The 25,832-nt window shown below is 39.5% G+C and overlaps 1 protein-coding gene and 1 long non-coding RNA gene across 3 annotated transcripts in view; one reads left to right on the top strand and one right to left on the bottom strand.

Annotated features, from left to right (window-relative positions):
- The window catches only part of LOC146687183 (contactin-associated protein-like 4), a 157,875-nt gene extending 139,883 nt beyond the window's left edge, over nt 1-17,992 (top strand). Inside the window, exons 19-24 of one of the 2 annotated variants that reach the window (XM_085440006.1) lie at nt 3,579-3,803; nt 5,347-5,480; nt 7,183-7,270; nt 12,871-13,101; nt 14,258-14,329; nt 15,597-17,992. In XM_085440006.1, the coding sequence (XP_085296132.1) occupies nt 3,579-3,803; nt 5,347-5,480; nt 7,183-7,270; nt 12,871-13,101; nt 14,258-14,329; nt 15,597-15,790 (944 nt within the window). In that variant the 3' untranslated portion in view covers nt 15,791-17,992. Of the gene's footprint in view, nt 1-3,578; nt 3,804-5,346; nt 5,481-7,168; nt 7,271-12,870; nt 13,102-14,257; nt 14,330-15,596 lie in introns of those variants that run through there. The other variant, XM_085440007.1, reaches the window with a different exon arrangement.
- Nucleotides 17,993-24,471: 6,479 nt separating this feature from the next.
- Nucleotides 24,472-25,010, bottom strand: LOC146687182 (uncharacterized). Its single transcript, XR_014916593.1, has 2 exons — nt 24,723-25,010; nt 24,472-24,637 (listed from the first exon to the last, which is right to left on the bottom strand). It is a non-coding gene; the product is annotated as an uncharacterized LOC146687182 (long non-coding RNA).
- Between the last annotated feature and the right edge of the window lie 822 nt (nt 25,011-25,832).

The following is a 25,832-nucleotide window of genomic DNA, read 5'->3' as shown; positions in this document are numbered from 1 at the left end:
GGAGGGAATGAGAGAAGAAGAGGCAGCTGTGCAGCAAAGACACAGAATAACTCCAGCTTTGTGTCTTTTTCATTGTAGCTGAAGTCCGGGGCAAACTGTGTTCCTTTTCACCTCAATACGAAACGCATGATATTTTCTCTGAATACGAGACGATTCCGTTTTTTACGGGACGGTTGGAAACTCTAATAATTAACCTTATGAACAAAATAAAGTTCAACATCAGTAACATCATAGCACCCACCCAGCTGTATAGAAACTCCGTCATGCTAGCTAGTACCCAGTACGAAAAAGTCAGCATAACGAAAATAAACTCCACCTAAACTTGGTTCATATCTGACCCAGATAGACTGCAGGTCATAACTTCTTACCTGAAGTTCAGTTCTCCTCGGGTCTCTGCTCCTCCTGCGTCCCCTTTCCCTCATCCACCTGCTGGCCTCCACCACTTGCTAATGTTACTGAATCTGTGGAAGCTCCGCGATAGCCACCGCAAGAAGTAACGAATAACGACCCAGTAACAACTAACGCGTTCCTGATTTTGGCATAATAACTAGTTATGTGCTCGTTACCACAATAATAACGTAGTTACTGTAACGCGTTACTTAATAACGCGTTAGTCCCAACACTGGTCTTTTCTAATAAGTTCCAGCTATGTGTCCACCTGTTCCTCATTTCCTCATCTTCCTGCTAGTGTATTTTAGCCCCTGTCAGTCAGTATTTGTCATTACGTCCTCCACGTTAGTTGTGTGTGTATCCCTCGTCTTCTGTCGTCAGGTTATGTCATGCCACGCCATGCATTCCCAGTCTAGTTAAGCAATCCTAGTTTGAGTTGTGTTTTTGTATTGCCAAGTTTGTGTTTCCAGCAAATAAAGCTGCCGTCTTAAGTTAATATTTTGTCTCGGGGGCCTGCACTGCCAGCCACACAGCTAATCGTGACACTTTTACTTTTCAAATCTCAAATACAGAGCAAAAAGATCACAATGAGTATTTGTGATACAAAAAGAAATGTTCAGTTTGACCGGGATTCGAAAAAGCGTCGAGCTAATCAATGCACAAACGTATTTTAATCTAAGTAGCCTATGTCAGAATCCCCATGCAGAACTATTCTGACGCACATGCTTTTCATTGTGCATTTCTATTCTAAGGAATTTTTAGACCTTATGGTTAGTTGTTTTTGCAATTTGCTGACTATCTCAAAGCACACAGGTAAAGAAACCAAACACAAGTTCTTCTGAGGGTGAGAAGAACAGAAGATAAGAAATATGAAGTAAACCCCTTCCTCTGTCTTTAGCTCTCTTGTAACATCCTGACCAACACCACTGTTCTGTGTGAAAAGCAAAAGTTTTGGAGATGGCAAATCATTTGATATTCAGAAGAGAGAGTTTGGATTGGGTTTTACTTCAGTGGTGTCACCTGCTTTGACCCCTCTCCAGAGGATCTGTCTAAACTCTACAGGATGCTGCACAGTGTCACATCATACTTCCATCCCCTTCCCTCAGCGCAGCTGCCTTATACATCTCACACACTGAGGTTAAAGCATAGTTTGAAGGTATGTAGGTTAGTTTTATTTCTCTGAGAAGAGTCCTTCACTGTGAAGGTCAGTCCTGATTGCCTCTCTTGCCATAAAAAATTCGTCTTTCAGAGTTATTTGTAATACAGATGGGTGAAATTCCTCACGTTTATGGAGTGGAAGTTGAAATCATGCCAAAGCACTTACAAGTGAGTGTTTATCCTGCTGCCTGAAGGTTAAGAACCTATACTTAACTGAAAACATTTTTCTGCTTTTATGCTACTCAGCACCCATCAAGAAGTACTTGATGTGGTTTGATGTAGATAGCTACTGTTTCATATGATTGAAGTCTATTTTAGTGATTTGTTTTTGATGTTAAAGTCACTAACAGTGCGTCACCACGTTGACCTTTGTGTTCTCCATTAGTTCTATAACTGAGTTCAACCATCTGTCCTTTTTTAGCCCGCCTCCCACTAAACACCGATATCTTCTGATCTCCCACATCATGCTGATGCTGATGCACGCTTTGTTTTTCTTTGTGAGTCACAGTGAGACACTCTGTGTTTGATATATTAAAAGTTAATCTCTGTGTCTGGTTGGAAAATGAAAGCAAGAAGTTCTAAAGACTAATTTCTGTAATTAGAAATATAAAGTTCCTAAGTAATAAGACATGCACGATCCTTCCTACACCACAGCCCTCATTTGAAGTTAATTAAAGTTGGAAAACACTGTGGGGATAATTTTGTATATATTTATTGTTCTGTGCCCCAGAAATAATTTGTTTACTCTTACATTATTGAAAGCAGAGCTAACACTTTTCAAACTAGAATCTTTTTCATGTAGGCTGAAAACTTAGGATGTGAAGTTTTCAAATTATTGCCAATGCTCTAGCAATCAGCTGAAAAGCAGAAGATTATTAATGATATTTTTGATAACTGAAATTCTGGAGACGTCATTAAACTGGTAAAACAAATAAGGTGGGTTTCAAATATCCAGCTAGTTCAGGCTGGGTACTTGAGCTTCACTCTGTCACACAGAGGCAACACACCTCACTCGCTCTGCAGACTCACACATGTCTGCAGTGATGTGGACAATGTACGACTCTCTTGTGGTAAAGGTACAGCTGAGAGTGAAAGCAAAGCTGTCAGTTTACCAGTTAATCTACGCTTACCTATAGCCGCAAGCTATGAATAGTGACTGAAAGGATGATATTGTGGATGCAAGCAGCAGAAGCAAACTTCATCCCTTAGAGCTGTTTCATTTAAGAGGTAGTTTAAATAAAGCCACTACTCCTCCACAGTGGAAGAAGCTAGTTAAGGTGGTTTGGGCATTTAGCTGTGATGTCTTCAGGATGGCTCATAAGTGAGGTGTTCAGGCATGTCCAGCTAGGAGGACACCCTGGGCATCGCTGCTCAAACCCCTACCCTTCCGAGCTGGACCCGGGTAAGAGAAAGAAAATGAATGGATAGATACTGTAGGTTGATGGGTTCATTCCAAAGGCTGATCTCGTTGCACAGGAGTAAAAAGTTTAAGTTTGAGCTCCAGTGACCTTTGATACCTCAGAACAGCAGTCACCAACCTTTCTTGCGCCACGGACCGGTTTATGTCCAACAATATTTTCACGGACCAGCCTTTAAGGTGTCGCGGATAAATACAACAAAATAAAACCAGTACCGGTACCAAAAAACCAGAAGATTTATTCATAACACAGGGGAAAAGACCCAGGGAAACCGAGTTAATGATAAAAACAATAAAAATATAATGTGAAACCCATACATTTCACACCCGAGCCTCAACTCTCGCGGCCCAGTACCGAACGACTCACAGACCGGTACCGCTCCGTGGCCCGGGGGTTGGGGACCGCTGCCTCAGAATGATGATAAAATATGCAATGTGAGTTTAAAATTTTGTGTCAGTTGACTTTTTTTTTATTATTAGAAAGTCATATATTTCATGTATTTATGACAGCAATAAGATGTTGTTGCACTATTCTTTAACCTCTTTAACTCTTTTAATGTTTAATTTGAACAGCACTCTAAATCCTCGCCTATTTATTTTTGTCCTGTCCCAGAGGTGTCAGCCAGCTTCAAGCCTGGAACATCAGTCAGCTACACCTTCAAGGAGCCCTATGAGCTGAGCAGGAACAGCAGCGCTCTGCCGTCCTCCATCTACTCTGAGATGACACTGAGAGCAGAGAACATCTCTTTGAGCTTCAGGACGAACCAGAGTCCAGCTCTGCTGCTCTACGTCAGCTCCTACTACAGAGAATACCTGGCTGTGCTCATCAACAAGCATGGTAAGAGGGGCACAGGCCTCCTACGCTTGTTTGTCTTTTCTTCTTTTCCTTTTAATGATCTCATCTCCTTTCTTTCCTTATCCTCCTCCTTAAGTTAATTGAGAGGTGTCTTGATCCTCCTTGTACACTGTTCTTCTCAGTCTTACCCCTGCTAACTCCACTTTTAGTTTTCCCAACTTTAAAGTTTTGAAACCTCAGAAACTTTTAATGCCAGCCCTCATTTTTCTCCCTAAACTTTGTCTAGTTATATTTTTTAAATTTGCTTCTCCTCCCTGATGCTCCTCTCGTTTCTCTTCTCCTCTCCTTTTATTCCCTCCTGTTCTCTCCTATTCATTCCTAACAACTTTTCCTGTTTTGACCTCGTTTCCTGCTCTCCATCATCAAAATCTGTCAGATCACTCCTCTCTCTGGATTTGCCTCGTCAGCCTTTAGCATTTTCTATACAGCCAGCTTTGCCAGCAATTAGGTTTTGTCTCAAGTTAAGAATAAAGTGTTTTCTGGACTTATCTCTGAGACCCAATGAGTGACACTGCAGGAATAAGGATTAGGTCGGCCGATAATAGGAGGCAGGTCAGCGCACTTCTGAATAAAAGAGCCGGAAACATGCTGAAGTGTTTTCTTAGCTTCTGTGTGAAATAATTGTGTTGTGAGTTTGACTTTTAAGAGTGGAACGAGGCACTTTGAGTTGAAAATTACATTTTCAGCATCCAGGAATCTAATAAAATTGGCACTTTGCTGCTAGATTAGTTGTAAATGGATTTTTTCTGGTGTTAATGACTCAGAGAAAGCTGATGGACAGCAGGGCATTAAGATTTGCTGCTGACCTTGGAGTCGTCAGGTAAATGCTCTTAAAATGAAGCGTCCAATTAAATCCCTGAGAGCTTTCTCTTGTTTGCCCTAAGATGGCTCATTTCTTTTCATCCTTGACTGCAGTTAAACCCTCTCAGCCCGAGCACTACTGCTTCACTTAGGGCCCTTTTTCCTTTTTTAAAGAATAAATTTATTGTTATTAGAGCAGTAGCTGGTACGTGGTACGTCTTTAATATTTCCCCTTCTCCTCAGCACCTCAAAAAGAAGATATTGAATTGTAATTTTAACCTTGTGATATGATTTATTCACTTTGATTTATGGAAATATTGCAGATGTGAGAAAAAAAACTTTCGTTTTTAAAAACAATCTTTAATCTTCACTCTTTTGATAAATCTCCAATTAATATGCTTGACTATTAGGGGAATTAATTGGATTAGCTCTGTTATTGATGGGGAATTAGCGCTTATCCTCCTAATATGCAAATCTCAATTAATAGAACAACAACTTCTTCAAAACATTCAGATCCATATATGAAGGATTAAATGTATGTTTGCCCTGCTGGTGAAGATTATACAACGTAGCAAAGCCTAATTTTCAGGAAAAGACCAAACTTAATGCTGATGATCTCAAATCCTTCTTCTGTGAAAGTGTAGAAATGTTACTTCTTTCATATATCTGAGTTGTAACACTATTATTTGATGAGTATGTGTGTGTGTGTCTGTTATGTATGAAGATAAGCTGGAGGTGAGATACAAGCTGGACAGCAGCAGAGATGCTGAAGTGTTAAGGAGCAGCGTGAGGAACGTGGCCAATGGACAGCTTCACACCGTTACCATCAAGAGGCTGACAGACTCTGTGTCTGTGCAGGTAAAAACACCTCATCAGCTCATGAAATCACTGCAAGTTTGCAAATTGGCAAAGTACAACGAAATCCAGCTCGCACAAAGGCGTCGGTATTGTTTTAGGTAAAAAAAAACAAGTCCAGCGTTTAATGCAAATTTGCGAGGTTGTTGTTTTCTTACATTGGAGGAACAAAAGACAGATTAGCAGCACACAAATGATCCTGTTTGCAGAGTTAATGTGAGTGACAACAGCAACACATTCCAATAGAAACCTTTGGCCACATCCCTACCACCTTCGCTTCATAACCCTTAAAGAGTCTACAAACTGATGTTTCATTATTGTGGATCTCATAAGCTTTGGCACACAACATCATGTTTTATTCACTGTTTGCAGACTGTTGTAAAGCTGATATCTACTATAGAATTTCAGTGCACGGCAGCAATCCCGAGGGCGTTTCTCTCCATATTACTTGCTCCTTTGCACTGTCATTATCACACCAGAAAACACATCATACAAACAAGCTTCTGCTGCCACAACTCGACAAGAGTTTCTTCTTTGCTGGAAACATTTAGTTTGCATGTTTGAACCACACACTGAGAATCATTTTATTTTGTATTTCCAGAATGATTAGCAGGTGTGGCTCGTAACAGTCACAGCAGTCTCATTGTGAGATAGGTGTAGTGATTCTTCTGACACTTCCAGAATTTAGCCTGATGCAACAGGTTATGATGTTATGATGTTGCTATGTTGTTATGATGTTGCATCAAATACAATATCCTAATTGTGATTATCCAGTAACCAGTATCGTTACCAGTAATGTAATGGTGCTTGAGCCACTTGCAAAAATTATTCCATAAATAATGCAAAGTCATGCATCACTGTGTCGTAAAACCTGCTCCTTTTATGTCGATGATGTGCTTTTGTACATGCAGATAAAGAAGATGAGGTGCAAAGCTACTTAAGATAAACTTTTTTTGTTCCATGTCTTTGCCAATGAGGAGCTTATCTCAAGGGCAATAACACACACATACACACACACACACACACACACACACACACACACACACACACACACACACACACACACACACACGCAAGCAGTTCTGGTGTGGACCACACTACAGTATTGTAAAAAAAATCCCTCTTTGTTTTAAGCCTTAGTCAGCAATGTAGTTTACTTCCACCCACAGCAGTTGGATGCAGCTATAGCAGGACAGCGCGGACAAACCGCCCATTAAATAAGCCACAGATGAAATATGAAGCATCTTCATCGTATCTGGATCTCCTGAATCTCCTATCTTGTTAACAAGAGCCTCAGATGATGTATGAGGTAAATTTTATCTAACCAGGATGCAGCAGCCAGAATGCCTATATAATTATCAACTGTGAGATAAATTACAAGGTGACCTTGTCTTGCGTGGGTGTAGCCTCCTGATTCACTGTGTTGTGAGGCTCCAGTAAACTATGAGGCACATTTCATCTTATCACTTTCCGTCATACTGAATTGTTGTATCTTTAGCAGCATACAGTATAGGAGTCATAAGGTGATGGAGATAGTTTTACATCCATTTTAAACAAATTTGAATCAAATTTGAAGCACGTTTAGAGTACCTCGTAATACCGTTTCTGTAAGATGTTTTTCTCGTGCCACACCTACCGCTCAAAGTCGCCGAAATTAAAACAAAACTTTCCTATTTAAATAATGGAAGTAGCTCTCTTCCTTCAGATTGATGAAAATGCCAGAGAAGACTTCAATCTGACATCTGATGGGGAATTCAACGCTGTGAAGTCGCTGGTGTTGGGCAGAGTGCACGGTAAGTGAGGAGCCTGTAAAAATAGAGAAGAAGCCCTTTTACTTAAAGAACACTCAGACTCACACTCATTTGAATAACAGCTCTGGGGTGTTTGGCCTCATTTCACACTCAGCTTTGGGAAACTTAAAGAAATAAATGTAGCTTTAGCTGTTCTCAGCAAGCCTGATTATTCAGATTATCTGGAAAAAAAAGAGACTGAGGCAAAATGGAAAAATGTCTTTAATCATGACTTTAACCCTGAACTTCGTGTATAGCTGCTGCAGGAACTGATGTTCAGACATTTCTGGTATCTTTCGTTTAAAAAAGATGCCATAGTTCAGAAGCCAAAAATGATATCAACTTTAATGTATGATGTCCTGAAAATGACACATGTTTGATAGCACTGTCCATTTTCTCTATAAAACACAGGTGATTATGGGTAGCTAAAACTAAAAAGTAGGTATAAAAAACATTTCAGTTAACTTAAATAAAAATAGAAACAAGATTTTAGAAAAAATAAAGCTAACGATACAATATTGTTGATTAAACATTGTTTAATTGTTGGGGTTTCCATGTATTACTTTAGTGTCTTTACAGTGTAAGCTCTTGTAACTTGGCGCTTTTTAATAAAACCAATTTGAATTGAACATAAAACTACACAGGAAATATGTTTAATTTTAATGCTCATCAATTGTGGGAAAATATGTTATTACAACAAGCTAAAGGAAACATCATTGCGTATGTGTTTTAAGCCTGAAATATGATGAGTGTATGCATGACTTACTTGGCTTCACCAGTTGTTGCACTTGTGTTTTTAGCATCTCTATTAATATTATCAGTATTGTTTCGGTAATTAATGGAAGCTTGGAAGCTAGTTCAAACAGACAACTTGAGCTTTAAGAAGCTTCACTCTCAACTCGAGACAACTCGATCAGTCTTCATGAAACTTTGCGTAAACATTGCGTGAGGGCCAACGTCTTTGAAAGTTGACTGTTCTACTGAGCACAAAGAGACATTCATAGTGTGGGGGTTTACTAATTCAATTAAATTATATTTTAAAAAAGTCTATATTACTTTTTTTGAGATGCAGTAGTTTGTAAAAACAAATAAACGTAGGAACTCATCCCCATCGCCAGTTCATAGTGAAAACATGAAGAACGACTTCGGCTCAGTAAATAGGAAACACAGAAAATCAAAATCTCAGTCTAAGATGATGCAGGTGTTGTTGTAGGAGGTTGACAAATTCCCTCAGCAAATAACAGCTGGGGAGTTTGAACGTCATGCCTTTTGCAGTAACGTATCCGGGATTACAGATTTTGCAATTAGTGACCCTTATTTTATTGAAACCCTAACTTTACAGTATTATTTTTTTCTTGTGTTGTGAATTTGCCCTGTACAGTCTCTTATTTCTTGTATTTTTATTCTTTACTGTTGTGTGAATTTTCTTGCTCCATTTCTCTCTCGCGTTGCTGTTGGAACAGGTGAATTTCCCTAGTGAGGGACAATAAAGGATGTTTATATTTCTATCAAATACTATGCAAATGAAACAAAACACAACGATGGTGCATTTATGCAAAACATGGTACTGCTAAACAATCTTTTTGTTAATATTCACAAATTGGTACTTATTGCATTTTAATTATGGATATAGCCACCATCTACCGGAACCAAATTCCCTGTATGTGTCTGCACATATACTTGGCCAATAAACACGATTCTGATTCTGATATGATCTGTTTGGTCCCAGTATAAGGATGTGCTGGTGAGAAGGATTCATAAATATTAGGTTAATGGAGAATATGGGATTCAGTTTTTGTGTTTTTTGTGTTTTTGCCATTAATCTGAATTGCATTACACTTCCATTATTTTTTCCATCCCATTTCTATTAATGAGGCTAGGATAAATATTCAGAACATTTCTCTGTATAATGCAGTGTATGCATAAAGCAATACAGTATTGCAAACCTTAAAACATATGGTTTGGTCAACACAGTATAATCTGTAAACAGCATAAATCTTCATAGATGGTATAACCACTTATAGTAAAATGCATGTTATTATCGCAGTATGTGCAATTTAGACTTGTAGATATTTAAAAATTACATAACAACTAAAATAAATACAAATGTTTTCCTTTTTCTATCATACAAAAATAGATACTTATTCTGGCAAATGGGGTTCCGTCGAGGGTTTACCGTGATTGGTGGGTGAGGTTAAACCAGAACTGTGTTTGCTTTAATGCACAAGTGCAGATTTGACACCTGGGGAAAAGTACTCACTCTCTGGGAGGTGTAAACCACATCTTCATTGATCTCCAATGCATACTCTTGAACTGGGACCTGTAACAGTGCTGGGGTGAGGGAGAAATGGGCTCTGTCATGACTTATTCATGCTCTCCTTGAGCAGTACCATCAAAGACAGGCTGAGATATAAGCTGTTAATAACACGAGGTGCTGAGAGGCTGCAGGCTGTGGTCACAGCTTTCTGATAAGACTCGGAGTCACAGCAGCGCACTGGTGGTTTAAAACGTAACACTCTGCAATTAATAGTGAAACATGAGTCAGTCGAATGAAATGCCTTTCATCCGGGGCATCCATCAGGACGTGCTATGTAATGAACATAAGATAATGTACAATTTTGCACCATGTAAGAACTGAAAAACTGTGGCAAAATCTTTAACAGTTTAAAAGAACAACAATTAACGAAATAATGGAAATCCACATGTAATAGAAGCCGTGCACTCATGCTGTCTTATTACACAACTAATACAAATCCCCTCAGGATCCTTTTCTTTATGCAGTAAATCTGCTCAGTGTTCCACTGTGGGTTTTAACCCTGTCATGTCAGCATGTGACCGGTCCTCTCCTCTGTCAAACCAGCAGAGGCTGGGAGTCAGATCAGGATCTGAAGAGCAGCAGGAAAGTGGATTTTCTGTCACTCCCCTCGAACCCTGTCATCCATCAGCCTAACTAATGGACCCGGAAGGAATACACAGAAACAAAGTGGGGGTAGAGAGAGTGGCTGTAGTGTATCAGCCGAGAGGAGCTTACAGGCTGCGCCAGTGTCTCCTGCTGCTCTCATCAGCATGCAGATGTGTGCTGCTTAAACCACAGTCACCTCTCAGTCATCTGAACAGATAGTGATGCAGCTGTTTCCAGCAGTAATGTGGGCTTTCACAGCTGCTGTTTACACCGCTGTGAAGGAGCAGAGGTGAATGATGGAGAGTTTGAAGTCAATAAAATGAACAGAAAGAGCTGGAGAGTGCACGTGTCAAACGGAGTGATGGATGCAGACTTTAAAGCTGACCAGCTGAACGGTTTGTGTTGTATTGACAGTGTGTGTGAGGTTGTGTGTGTCCTTATTACTGTCAATGAGCTGCCACTATTGTCCCACTCTGATAACGTGGGAATGTGAAGCAGGATCAATGTACCTGTCAGTGTTTGTCGTGCTTTTTGTCGTGTCAGATCACCCTATTGGTTGACAGAGCAAGCTTCTGAAAGGTTAAAAGTTCAGTTATCTGAAGTGATTAACTAAACTGTCCTATGGAAACCATAAGGTTTATATTTTTAAAGCTGTTGTTGAAATGATGACACACATGGCTTCTTTTAATGTAAAGCATTTCGTTTACATTTTAAATTTACATTTAAAGTTAGTCCTAAAACCAAGTTAACAAGTTCAGTCTGATAATAAGACAAAACAGCAAAGTCTGGTCGCTGTGGCATGCCAGTAAATTGTAAAACTATAGATTAAACTTACAAGGTGAAGCTAACTTACGGCTGACAATAGATACACATTTCTTAGTGATACAATGCTTCTCACTAAACTCTTGCCAAAAAAAGCAAAGACATGCACGTCTCAAATACTTGAAGCAATGAGTTACAGACGTGGACAAAATTGTTGATACCCTTCAGTCAATAAAGGAAAAACTCACAATGCTCACAGAAATAACTTTCATCTGACAAAAGTCTTAATAAATAAAAATTCTATGAATGTTAACCAATGAAAGTCAGACATTGTTTTTCAACCATGCTTCAACGTAATTATTTAAAAAATAAATGCATGGAACAGGCCTGGACAAAAATGATGGTACCCCTAGAAGAGAATCAAAATAATGTGACCAAAGGGACGCGTTAATCCAAGGTGTGTCCACTAATTAGCATCCCTGGTGTCTACAATCTTGTAATCAGTCAGTGGGCCTATGTATATGACTCCAGGTAGTCACTGTGTTGTTTGGTGACATGGTGTGTGCCACACTCAACATGGACCAGAGGAAGCAAAGGAAAGAGTTGTCTCAGGAGATGAGAAAGAAAATCATAGATAATCATGTTAAAGGTAAAGGCTATAAGACCATCTCCAAGCAGCTAGATGTTCCTGTGACTACAGTTGCACATGTTATTCAGAAATTTAAGATCCATGGGACTGTAGCCAACCTCCCTGGACGTGGCTGCAGGAGGAAAATTGATGACAAATCAAAGAGACGGATAATCCGAATGGTAACAAAAGAGCCCAGAAAGACTTCTAAAGAGATCCAAGGTGAACTTCATGCTCAAAGAACGTTAGTGTCAGATCGCACCATCCGTCGTTGTTTCAGCCAAAGTGGACTACATGGGAGACGACCAAGGAGGACACCATTGTTGAAAACAAATCATAAAACAGCCAGACTGGAATAAGCCAAACTACATGTTGACAAGCCACAAAGCTTCTGGGTGAATGTCCCGTGGACAGATGAGACAAAAATGGAACTTTTTTGCCAAGGCACATCAGCTCTAAAAAAATGAAGCATATCAATATCCTACTGTGAAACATGGAGGAGACTCTGTTATGTTCTGGGGCTGCGTTGCTGCATCTGGCACAGGGTGTCTTGAATCTGTGCGGGGTACAAGGAAATCTCAAGACTATCAAGGAATTCTAGAGAGAAATGTGCTGGCCAGTGTCAGAAAGCTTGGTCTCAGTCACAGGTCATGGGTCTTGCAACAGGACAATGACCCAAAACACACAGCGAAAACACCCAAGAATGGCTAAGAGGAAAACATTGGACTATTTTAAAGTGGCCTTCAATGAGATGAGCCCTGACCTCAATCCTATTGAGCATCTTTGGAAAAGCCGCCCTTCAAACCGGAAACACCTGGAGCAGTTTGGTCATGAAGAGTGGGCCAAAATACCTGCTGAGAGGTGCAGAAGTCTCATTGACAGTTACAGGAATCGTTTAATTGCAGTGATTGCCTCAAAAGGTTGTGCAACAAAATATTAAGTTGTGGGTACCATCATTTTTGTCCAGGCCTTTTTCATGCATTTATTTTTTAAATAATTACATTGAAGCATGGTTGAAGGCAATGTCTGAATTTCATTGGTTAACATTTATAGAATTTTTATTTATTATTACTTTTGTCAGATGTAAGTTATTTCTGTGAGCATTGTGAGTTTTTCTTTTATTGACTGAAGGTTCACTGAGCGATCCTTCTCCTTGCACAAGGCTTGCTGGTTGATTTGTAAAGTTACACTTTCAAATCATTATAAAATCAACAAAAGGGCAAAACTATCAAAAGTGGATTATATGGTTGTCACAAAAAAATACTTTTTGGTATTTTTTATTTCAAGAGTCTGATATTTTCTTATTCCCAGAATCTGATGACCTGGATCCAGACCTGGATCCAAACCTGGCCAAGTTGGCGTCCCTCGGTTTTACTGGTTGTCTGTCTGTGGTTCACTTTAACACCATGAGTCCTCTGAAAGCAGCTCTTCTCCACTCAGACACCAGCCCTGTCATCATCACTGGACCTTTAGTCCAATCTAACTGTGGCTCTGCAGCTTCAACCAATCCCTATGCAGCTGAGAACACACACCACCTGTCAGGTAAGAAAGGAGGAGCCTCATTTGCATCATCTGTGAAGAAGCTGTTTTGTGGTAATTAAATTATTAGAGTAATTATTAGAGTCCATAACTGACACTAAAAAAAAAAAAAAAAAAATATATATATATATATATATATATATATATATATATATATATATATATATATATATATATATATATATATATATATATAAAAAATAAAGGGATGGTCGTGTAAACTGTTTGGTACACAGAAATCCTCCAGCCAGAATTTATCATTCCAGCTCAGGGTTATTTCTCTGGGTCCAATCAAGCTGGCATATAGCCCGCTGTGTGCTTTGCAGTTTGGAGAAGACGTGATGTGCAGCGGGTGGGATGGGAGGTCAATAGAGGCTCAACAGTGAATTCTTGCCTCACGCCATGGCTGGAAAGTTGTTTCATAAAAAGCGAAAGCCCAATTTTCTTGCACTGGAAACATCAGCCTTGCTGTATGAGCCCTTGAATCACCCAGGGTGCTGTACTTTTGCTCACTGCAGATGGGAGTTCTATTAATATTCCTAGAAAAATATATTAAACACGCCCCAAAAAAACATTCAGAGGATACCTCTGCCCTTTCATTTTAAATGTAACTGCTGTTCTCGCTGGCCTAAACGCCTAATAATTTCCAACCCTTTTAACGTGATGATAATTGTGCAATAGCAGGTTAGAACGCGTGTGTGTATGTGTGTGTTTGTGTGTGTGTCTTATTGATGGGAGCTGCTTTTTGTGAGCTGCATTATGGTGTCATTAAATTTGTACACCTTGTTGGGACGACAAATGACAATGTGCTTGATAACGTAATTAATTAGACCCACACAGGGGAGTTACAAAGAGTTCCTCCGGTCTTGTTTTCATCCAGTTTTATATTCCTTAAACAGTCGTCTAACTTGCTGCTGTAGTATTTGCTTTGTATCTGTTTTTATGAGCGTTATTGTTTCTCTAAATAGCCCTCCTTGTCCATTTCTTTTCAGTTTATTTCCTCTTATTGCCTCTCATTCATCTACCTTACCTCGCTTTTCTATTAAAGCTCTCTGTATCTCTTCTTTTAATTCACGTTGCCCTTGGTTTTTCATCCTTACTGTGTCTATTTACCTCGTTTTTCCCTCTTTATCTCATCCTTTCTCTTTCTCTGCTGTAGATCAGTCTGGTTCAGCAGGTTCGGGTCAACCTTTGATCAATGCCATTAGGACGGACTCGGCTCTTATTGGAGGTACTGTTTTTTTTTAAAACATACTTCACTATACCGTGAACCTTCTTCACCTTGTTTTGCTGCGTTTTGCTGTTGAACTTTTCTTGAACTACGTGAGACTCAATATTTCAGCGATAAGGGTTTTTTGGCAAAGGTGATATGATGAGCAAAATATTTCATTTGAACTAAATTACATCGCCCCGCTTCACTCCAGAACGATTCAAAATGAAGATTGATTCCAAAGTGTTCCTATAAAGTTGTAGCGAGACAAAAGTGAGAGATTCTGGTGTTTCAGTGTACAAAGGGCAGCTGAACTAACCAAACCTCTGCTGAAACTTTCACCCTGTTATCTTCAAAAGTTTTAAAACCAAAGTAGTAAAGCGCAAAATTGATTTCTGTTTTTGAATTCCAATTAGATGAAACTTTCTCTGAATGAAGAAATGTGTCAAACAGGAGTCCAGCTGGGTACAAATGTGTGAGATTCTGTTCAGTGTGTGCTGAAGTTAGATTAGAACAACCAGACTGCAGGGCAAGAAAGCCGACTTACCCAGGAGAGATGGGCAGACAATGTACTGTGAGACTGAGCACTGTGAGAGATTTACAAGTGAATTACAATGTGGATTCTACTCAGTTCATTGTCTAACCCAATTATAGGACTGTAGGTATTAGCTGCAGGACATCGAATTATTTCCAGCTTCCTTATGATGACAGTTCTTTGTTTTTTTGACGAGTGATTTCCAAAGGCTAAGCGTGTTACTGTTATTGGCATACTTACAGTCAGATAAGAAAAGTAAGACTTTAATAAATAAAAATGTTAGTGTTTACCTTTTAAAGGGCTTCTTGTGTTGCATCTTTGTCCCTGAGATGAGATATCCACTCTATTTTTACAGCAGCTGCTCAGCACTAACTATTTTGTACCTTCTTTAATTAACATTTTTTTTTAATAAACAGCACTGTGAGCAGGTTTTGAGCCACCTCAAATAGGTGCAGGGATTTATTGAAACGTGTGCAAACATACAAGGACTTGCAGGGTATAAGGCAGAGATGGAGTGATATTAATATTTGGTTTGACCGCCTTTTACTCTGAAACACAGCCTCTGATCTCTGTTAAGCAAGCTTTGTTGTGATTTCTGTAAGTAGTTCTCCAGGCTTGTAGTTTGTAGTGCTTTTAAACTCTATTGTGTATTATTAAGTCCGCTCCATTGATTCAAATATAAAGTTTAAGTGCGGGCTACATAACATAAAAGACCTGTCCAAACCTGAATGCCTGGATATGTCTGCCCTGCAGGTGTCATCGCTGTTGTGATCTTTGTGGTTGTGACTGGGCTGGCGATAACGGGCAGATTACTCTACCAGAGAAAAGAGACATATCGAAACCAGCAAGTGAAGGACCGGCAGGAAAACAGCCAGGATTTTGCTTTTAGCAACCAGGCTGATTCCCAGAGCGTCCCCTGTGAAAACCCAAAGGAGTATATCATTTAACAAGAATCCTGAATGCCTGATGAGATGGTGGTTTTTGGAGGGGTGCAGACCGGACTGTCCGTCATCCCTCAGCACTTCAGACTGCACACTGAGCCACAACGCAGCGGCTCCACGCAATAGAGAACGTATAAAAGGAACAGTTTTGTCTTTTACTGTATATTATGTATATAGTGAATCAAACAGACTACAGTGCTGGACCTTAAAAGTGTTGACAAACTTGTTTCCACTACTATAAATATTTAAAAAAAAAAAAAATGTATATGTGGGAAATTATGTCTACAGCAGTCTCTAGGTATTGTCACTCTGTCATATTCAAAGGCTGCAGGTATTTTGTGTTTTTATTTTTTTATGGGTTGATTTAACTTTATTTCTTTATTCCTGAGAATCAGGTTGTTTGCAGTTATTTGGCTGATGGTGCATTTTTATGAGGGTCATGAATGTTGTTTGCTTAACTGGAAGTGGAAAAGTCTGTCCCTTAATCAGGCCCTCAGGAAGACTACTTCTGTAAGTGCTGGCATTTGTTCATTTGTAATGCCTTTTTATTATGCGGGAAGTTTTGGGAGAATAACAATTTGGAGTTTCTGGAACCTTGAAGACGTCTTTAAAGGAAAACTGTGCGAGCTTGTACAATTGTACTTTGTCAGAGGAATTTAGCTAACAAACATCTATGGACTGCTTTTGTCAGCATTTCAATTATACATTTTATTGAGTGATTTCTTTCCAGCCATGCTGTGCTAGAACAGATTCTTTTGGTCCTTTTTAAGTGACATCTTAAAGTCAACAGTCTTGCTCACTTGTGAATAAGCACATATTGCATTTGTACTGTTGGTACGCTGCAGTTGTGGAAATAAGAGATTTTTATACAGTAGGGACTCATTTTCTCCTTTCTTTCCTTTTTCAGTCTCTTCTTTTCTCTTCTGAGCACACCACAACATTAAACCTTTTCTTGTAGTTTTCTAGCTTTTTATATATATTTTTCTTTTATTAAAGTTTTCTCCTCCCTGCTGCATGTTGCCTGCTGGGAGCATCATCTCCAAATGCTCTAAATGTCTCTGAATGGGGAAGTTTTTATTGCTGGCGGTAACAGTGCGGCTGTCTGTCACCTCATTCACTGCACACAGAGACGGTTAATGTGTTTGTGAAATGCTAATCTGCTCTGATCTGACAGGTGAATTGTGATTTGATGGAAAGCAGAGACAGAGGAGAATAATAAGACTGAAAGATAATCTGAGAGACTGTGTCAAGCAAACATGGTTATAATGAAAACACCACCAAGCAGAGAGGCCCAACAGCAGCTGTTTATCAACACACGCACACACACCACCGTCTCTCTGAGAGACCCAATGCACAGATGGGATTTTAATGACAAAAGTTGCTAAATCTTCAAAGTGCATAATTCATCTCTTTGCGTTGTTGTCTGTCCCATTCTTGATTCCAGAGAGTTCATTCTCTGGTGAAGAAGCACTGACTGTCCTCGCAGCAGAAGTTACTGCAGTGCAGCACTCTTTAGGTTCAACAGGTAACTTTGACATCCAGACGAGCGTGCAGACTGAACTGTGCTGGATGATACGCTGCATATGTATAAAGCAAATAAGACGTTTCTCAAGACCCAGAGAAGAACATTTTCAAAAGTTTCCTCTGCAAACACAGCATAACATTGGCACCAGTCACTAATGTGGGATTTGTGAAGTGATTTGTGGAAACCGTGTGCAAACTGTCACTGTGAGCGTCTCTGGTTTTGTCAAACCATTTTAACACGACGAACAAGATTACAACCATGTTACATTTGAGGCTGATCATTTTCTACACTATTATGTAGAATTTTGTTAATTTGTCATTTAAAGGATGAAGACCTGGTCACACGAGAATTAAAGGAAGCCTGTGTTTTTAGGAAATTGCATTATTGTATTATATCATATTTAGTACTGTCAGCGAGCTAACCATGCTAACGCGTTGATGCTGTGCAGCCACACGCACGGGGCGATCCGCAGTAACTCGTTAACGGAGATTTGCCGCATTAATGCAGTTATGGCGTTAATGTCATTTTATCGAGATTAACGCTTGCAGCACTAAGTATATTATATTATATTATATTGGGCTATACAACCACTTCAGAGTGGTACCGTTGGTGTGGGAGGCTTACATCCCACTTCCTGTTGTATATTTTCTGTTGTCATCAAGTGGACGTATTAAAGAGAACTGGATGCTGTATTAAAACATTGTGGCTCTTTCATTCACGTTCTAAATAAAGCACGGGCTAGTTATCCTGTATGCTCTGCATGCTCGCCAAATTTAAGCCCGTGAATATAGGAATATAATCTGTGACACTCCAGAGAGCATGCATACCCGAGACTCCCACATGCCACTCCTACTGACTTCCACTTGGCTCCCTCAAACCGACTAATGGACTTTAATGAAATAATCATACCACTACTTTCAAAGCATTACTGGACTTTTGGTCTAATACTTTGATCTGTTACTGAGCTGAATGTATCAAACTCTCACGATTAAAACAAAAAAAATTACGTTTTTGACTTTAAAAAATTGTCTAAAAAGAGTAAAAAGAACGAGTTAAAAATCAGAAATGTGCAGCAAAGCCTGTAATGTGAGCACAGCCACAAGAACTATACATTCTTAATGCTCCACTAGCTGATGAGCTACAGCTTCTTGACTGTCTTTTAGTTTAATTGTGTAATGGGCTGTTTACACTGCCTGACATTTTGTCATTAACTGAGTAAAGAACTTTCCAAAATAAAATCAGGAAGTCCTTATTGTCATCAGGTTTGTCCACTCACTAACTTAAACGTTTTAAATACATATTTAAATTCATGTATTTTAAATTTCAGGTTCCCAATTTTATTTATCTCTGGCTCTACGTTCCCTCAAATGTTGAGAAAATGTGCAAATTGGCTAATAACCTAACTTAATGTGATTAAAATAAAGCAAAAAAAATTTGCTTAAATTCACTTTGCATTGGTGCCATGTTAGATCATTAACCTAGCAGGTTGTGGGGGGTTATTATTATTAATTTGATGAAACTCACATCATGTGACCAGGTCTGAAGTTATGCAGTTTTCTTATTGTCATCAAACTCTGTGAAGTTAAAAAACAACAACAACAACAGGTAACTGATATTAATTGTGATATATATTTCTCTGTGACAAGTAATCATAACCAGTGAGACTTTACTTTGATTGACGAGTCATTTTGAACACAGTACACAGGTGCACCTATAGACAGGATAAAACATGGACATAGCTTCCAGGTCTGAAAAGCATTACTGAAGTGCCTTAAACCTACAGTTTTTTAATTGTCCAGCAGGGGGCAACGCCTCTTTCAATAAAACTTACAGTTGTGTAGAAGTCTATGGGAAAACACTCCCTGGCTCCCTTGCTCTGTGTGACTTCAGTAAATATTCCCCTGATGGATTTATGGTCATTCGCCATAACGAATAACAACATTAAGCCCATTTTGTAAATTACTGCCATCCAGAGAGTTGTGAGGGACTTATCAAAGATATGCTCATTGCACACTATTTCACTGTTGGAGCTGCCCCTCCCTCATTGCATCTGGTTTCAAACGGCTTGAAATGCTCTACTCAAGGCTTCATAACAGGACTTTATTGACCAACAGGCCAAATCAGAGTGGCTACGTCCATCCTTTATACTGTCTGTGTATAAACTGTCCTGCTATGGGAAATGCTTGCTAAAGTATTTGTGTGTGAATCTACTGCTGAGCTGAGTTGCTAACATAGAAGTACGTAGCGAAGTCCCGGTAAGGTTTGCCAAAAACTACCGTGGTCTCAAATTAGTTTTTGGGAGTTTTTTTCAACAGTACTGAGGCTAGAAAAAAAGTTTGGGGAAGTGAAATTTGACCTTTTCATGGGATTTATTGACTTTAAGTTAAATATAGAGTAATTAAAGTCTTATTCTTCAGTATTTTTTTTTTTGACTGACAGTGGTGTAGTTTCTCTCTGACAATGCACTTGTTTAACGATGAAATGTTGTCAGTGTATCTGTAGTGTTAGTGAATACAGTGATGTGAGTGTGAGTGACATGCAATAGAAATATACAGCTTTCATCCATAACTCTGGTTGTTTGGTTATCAACAAAAAACGCCTGTTTGATGAAAATAAATAACAATGCTTTTTTAAAAATAAAAACTATCATGTTTTCATGCTTTACACACGAATTGCAGGAGTGTTAAACAGTAATTGTGTTTGTGAATCAATTTGTTCTTACATTTACATATCTGAAGGGTTCTGCAGGACGATGACATGTGTTTCCGCAACAAAATGAAAAAATTAGTTGAGGTAGGATTCTTTACAAAAAAAATGTAAACCACTGCAATCTTTTGTTTCTTTGTTAAATGAATGTGACATACAGCAAAGACTTCCCCCTCAATAACCATAACAATTTACATACATTTACATCTTTTATGTGTGTTCCTTTTAACTGGAGTGTGGGAGGATGCTCATCCTTCAGTGCTGACATTTATGATGGCTGTTAACATCCCAGAGATGAGAGAAATATGTAAAGCCGTGTGGCATCCAGGAGCAGAGGGTGACAAAGTGATTGCCTGTGAAGAGTCACTTAGCGCCTCTCTCTGTTCAAGCGCTAAGACGCCTGAGGTTATGATATGATTCAGCTGCCGCACATCAGTGGTCCCTGCTCGATTCATTTAAGTATCCGCTTACTGGTTGTGATCAGAGGCCACAAGTAAAGCTGATAACTGACATCTTCAGCATCAGCGGCGATATCAGAGACTCGCTGAAGAAAACATCAAACGGATCAAATAATCTCTACAGCCAACTAGAATTTAAACTCGTTAAAGGATTCAGTCTCATCTGTGGGCAGTGCGGTATACATCTAATGCGTCTGATTAGGATGATAAATACCAGTCTCTTCCCCTCTTCGCCAATCAGTTGACAGCAGAGGGAAAGAGACTGTCATCCTGGGTTAACATTTGAAAGAGCTTTGATGTGCTGGCTTTTTCATCTGCGATGGCGCTGTGACTCACAGGGCTTTATGTAGCTCCCTTCCTTTGGTTATTTTCGATACACACAGTGGTTGAAGCTTTGGAGCTGCCTCTGTTTTAAAGCAATGTTAAAACTGCACCGGTTGATGCCGCACTGAGCGTTTCTCCTGAATGGTGTGCTGTGCACGTTTGTCACAACCATACAGTATTTTTGCAAAATATAAAAGTGCAACAAATATGTTTTAATTTAACTTTCCGTTATTCTAGTTTTGCTTGATGTTCATTCACATGTTAGATAAAGGCACCTGAAAATTGTTCTGGAGTTGTTACGCTGAAAAAAATATTATAAATTACACATTGCTTTTAAAAAGTAATGCATTATTTTACTTCATGCTTTTTATGGTGTGGAGGTAAATGCTAACAATATAACAATAAACATTATATAAGTCCACTTATCTTAACAATTATATAAGGACCCTCTATGGTATGGTTTTGCCCTTACACAGCAAACCACATTGTTGGTTAGTACAAGCTGGTCGTTAAGTTTCAGTGAGAGCAACTGCTAAGAATAATGTGATTTCTATTGCCAGTTCCCTTCAGACTAAAATTTGAACCTTACCACTGCAACCATTACATTCCAAAAACCCAAATTTAGATTGAAGTTTGCTCAGTTTTCATGGATATTTGTGATTTTTAGCAGATCACCTGATATCTTCCATGCAACTAGTGGCAACCGCTGCAGTCTGCTAGCAAACTAAGCAACTGCAAGGAGGTTTTTTAATGCGGCACCCAGTGTTGGTCAAGTTACTTGAAAAAAGTAATCAGTAACTGCTTCCCCAAAAAATTAATCCCGTTACTTTACTGATTACTTATTTTCAAAGGTAATTAATTACTTAGTTACTTTTTAAAAACACGATTTACAACCTGAATAGGTAATAAAGCGATAGATCTTTCAGCCCAATTCTACTTTTTCTGCATAATCCATCATACAAAATGTAATCAAATGGAAAAGTCTCTTTTTAAAACTTGTTTTATTAGTTTTAATCTTTTAACTTTATGCATCAAGCAAAAATTTAATTATATGCAACATTCTCTGACTGGAAGAAATTTGTTTAATATTTAAACCTATTTTCTGCACATTCCAGCACATAAAATATTTTTTGTGTGTGTTTACACTCACTCTTTCAAATAGATGCAAGTAAAACACAGCAGAAAATAAATAAAGTCACAGACTAGCGGTCCTGTTGCTCTATTTTCACCTGTAAAGCAGGAGTGGCGTAGGCGGAGGTTTACCCTGGTGCAGGTGTGCCGCGGCGGTCAGTGGAAGAATCCGCGAGTTTCTCTGTGAATTTCCCTCGGTGCTTGCTTGGAAGTTTAGGGGGTTTTCGGTGTAAAAAGAAGTTTTCTTCCCAAGCACAGAAGACGCTAATGTTTTTGTCACTTTTTATGGAATCAAACTCAAAGTAAGGTCAGTACTTCCACACTTTAAACGCTGCACGCTCATACTCTCCCCTGCACTCGATATATTATCCATTGTTGATCTGCACACAGCTGTTGCCACAAACGTCGCACTTTCTTACGGCACTGTCGTGAGACATTCTCTTACAAGTAACGCGTTACTGCCCATCTCTGGCGGCACCATATCGCACTTATTTGCAATCAATTTCAATAACAATAACATCTAGCAGCATCTCCTCGATGGTCCAGGTGCACACATTATCCATAGTGAGGAGGTCACTGACCAGTCTTGAGGTTTGTGTGACTAAAGTTTTGCAGAATCAAGGCATGGTAGGTTTTACTACCTTAAACTGTAAATGTAATGTGATTATTATATTGAGATACTGTAATGCATTACATCACTGTATTACAGACAAATGCAATGTGATTGTAGAAAAGGTTTCACTTGTATTATTATTATTATTATCTGAACTTTCAAGAAGTATTACTTATTATTATATTTAAGAAAATGTGTGTACCACAAAAGTAGGCAGCTCCATAGTCATTACACACCACCAAAACAATATGAAAAAGATATTGTTTTGGTGGTGGGTAATGGTGAATTGAAATCACTTCCATTTATATTAAAGCACGTGCCAATGGCTGGATGAAGTTTATAGCGTAAAGCACTTTGAGTCCAGAAAACCACCATGGTAATGCAGTCCATTTACCATTTACAGCAGTATTACACCAGTGGTCAGTGGTCTGAGACAGAACTATATCACCCAGTACTGCCTGTAGATGCAGTGTTACTTCACAGCACCTCCACACAGATGAATAATTTAAACTTTACTGGCATCTCTTTGCTTTTGTTTTTCTTTATTTTATCATGAATGGACAGGTAAGTTTGATCTATAAGTCACATCAGGAGAAAATAGAGAAACCTGAGTGAAATTAAAGAGCATGCCCTTTGCTGAAATCAGGTACTGCTGTTATTATTCATGTTTTTCCCCCATTAAAAATCTCTGGCTCTGTTTTCTCCTCCAGTTGGCCAGTTTGCTGACTTAAATCCCTCAATTATTCACCTCTACTCCTCAACAGCGATGTAAACAGCAGCTTTAAAATCTGTAATTACTGTGATATTGTCACGGTCTGGCTGGCAGACCGTGGGGATGTGGGGAAGGAGGACCCAGGCGCGGAGCTCAAAGTTCAAGCAGTGTCTTCGTGCCTTCCACGCTCCTCCTGCGGGAAACAATAGACGCAGCCGTCAGGACACAAATAACCGCGGGCATACACTTACACACATTAACTCAATTCAATGGGACGACTAACGTGGAGTCTCAAGCAATGATCCCGCGTCGGTGGGAGCTCCAAGACTCTCTTAAGTAGCTCCCCCGACGAGGCCTGATCAGCAGCAGGTGTGTGGCTTCGGGTGTGGCCAGTCCCCTTGCAGGGCCACACCCTCCAGGCCTGACGCCGCCTATAAACAAGTGCTCAGCCACCCACACACACATATACACAAGCACAGGGAAGGGGGAGCAACACCAAAATACACAACAATAATAATAATAATAATATAATACATTCCTAAAACGTGTCCCTAAAAATATACAATACAATTAGAAATTCACGTTGGTCTTAGCTGCTCTCCATTCGGGGCTCTTTATTAATCTGGATTTCAGCTGTGAATCTATCTGCTCTCAGTTGTCAGGCACTTGTCTCTTCAATAATTTACTTTTAGGTAACCACTCTTTCAGACTCAGTGGGTCTACCTGCAGGTTTTCCTGAATCAACATGAAAGCAGAGAAGAAATAACTTGAGAAAACCCATCCTCGTCCCCACGATTGTTGTGGAAAAATAAACCAAGCATCGAAACCAAAAAGATTTTCTAAGATTTATTGAAAGAAACCTTTGAAATGGGATCAATAAAGCACGAACAGTATCTGTACAAGCATTAACAAATAGCAGCTTCTTTATGCCCATTATGTGCATACAATCTTTGTCCACTCAGCGGTCAGGAGTTTGGGAGAAACTCTCACCAATGAAGTTCATCTGTCAGAACTGCATTTTTAAATCATTTTTTATAGCAGCTGTCCACTGATTCACGAGTCCAGAGCTCCAAATAATAATATTTTATGGAAAAGTTTAATTAATTTTAAAAAGTTAGAAAAACAAAAATGTCTTTGTATGTTTACTTATTGAATAATGTCACGGTATGGCATGGCACACCGTGGAAGGAGTGGGGAAGGAGGACCCAGGCGCGGTGCTCTATGTACAAACAGTGTTTATTTACAGAGTGAAAACAACGTAACAATAAATCCCCGTGTTCTCCCAGACTCCCGTGTCGTGTCTCCCGTGAATAGTCCGTGTGCTCTCTGCTCCCGTGTCAGCACCCCCCGGTGCTCGCTGCTCTCCGTGCCTTCCACGCTCTTCCTGCGGGAAACAATAGCGCAGCTGTCAGGACACTCAGAAATGGCAGGCATACACTTTCTGACTAAACTTAGACAGGGTGACTAACGTGGAGTCTCATGCAATGATCCCGCGTCGGTGGGAGCTCCAAGACTCTCTTAAGTAGCTCCCCCGACGAGGCCTGATCAGCAGCAGGTGTGTGGCTTCGGATGTGGCCAGTCCCCTTGCAGGGCCACACCCTCCAGGCCTGACGCCGCCTATAAACAAGTGCTCAGCCACCCACACACACATATACACAAGCACAGGGAAGGGGGAGCAACACCAAAATACACAACAATAATAATAATAATAATATAATACATGACTGCTCAGGGATCCTGGGTCGCCCAGTCCCAGGACCCTGACAGATATTCAGCTATATTAAAGGCTGCTTAGATGACAGAGGGGTGCGTGAGGGTTTAGCGGGACAGATCTGCATGTTGATGAGAGCTGCTGATGCATGCTTTTTGTGCGCCTGTAAACATGGTGCAATTATGTTTTAATCTTTACGTACAAGACGCTAATGCAGTAAGTATCCAGTTATGTCATCGCTCACACAATAAATGAGCAGAATATGCGGCAATGCAATAGCAGAATAGTACTGTAAGCCAGTTGAGCGGATGGAAATACACATTTTCATGAATAGGCTACTAATCCCACTTTGCAATTGAAATGACTTTTTGCTCACCCTAAACCCTGCAGTTCACCCAGAGCTAGCCAAGCAAAATTTGTTATGTGTCAAATCATGTTCTTTCATACTTGCAATTAAGAGTACATAATGCTTGGATTTACACATACTATTAGGCTGAGAGTGTGAGTAGTGTAGCCATACCCAGATTATAAACCCTGTATTTGGTGAGATTTCACAATTTTTTAGGATGCAGGAAAAATGGAACGTTGTTTTGGCTCTACGAAGGGCCTTTTGATAGTGTAGAGATATTGTGTGTTTCCTCATCTCAGCTGAAGACAGGGTAGAAAAAACTGAACTTCCGATTAGGGACTTGATTCCAGCTATTCTGTATTTGTTTTCCTTCTTTTTGATATCACGCAATGTCCTAAAATCTCATCACTATTTACTGTGAGACATACTCTGTTAAAGCATCTTGAGGCGACTCATTTGAACTGAATTAATGGTAAAACAAAGTATTTATAGGGTGGTTATAGGAAAGCTGTAGGGCCT

The sequence above is a fragment of the Copadichromis virginalis genome, linkage group LG18 (assembly GCF_057382275.1).
Source record: "Copadichromis virginalis isolate Kocher_CV1m ecotype Utaka linkage group LG18, C_Virginalis_male_GT1.1, whole genome shotgun sequence".
NCBI lineage: Eukaryota > Metazoa > Chordata > Actinopteri > Cichliformes > Cichlidae > Copadichromis > Copadichromis virginalis.
Note: the sequence above shows the minus strand (reverse complement) of the source record. Positions and strands in the feature narration are given on the sequence as shown.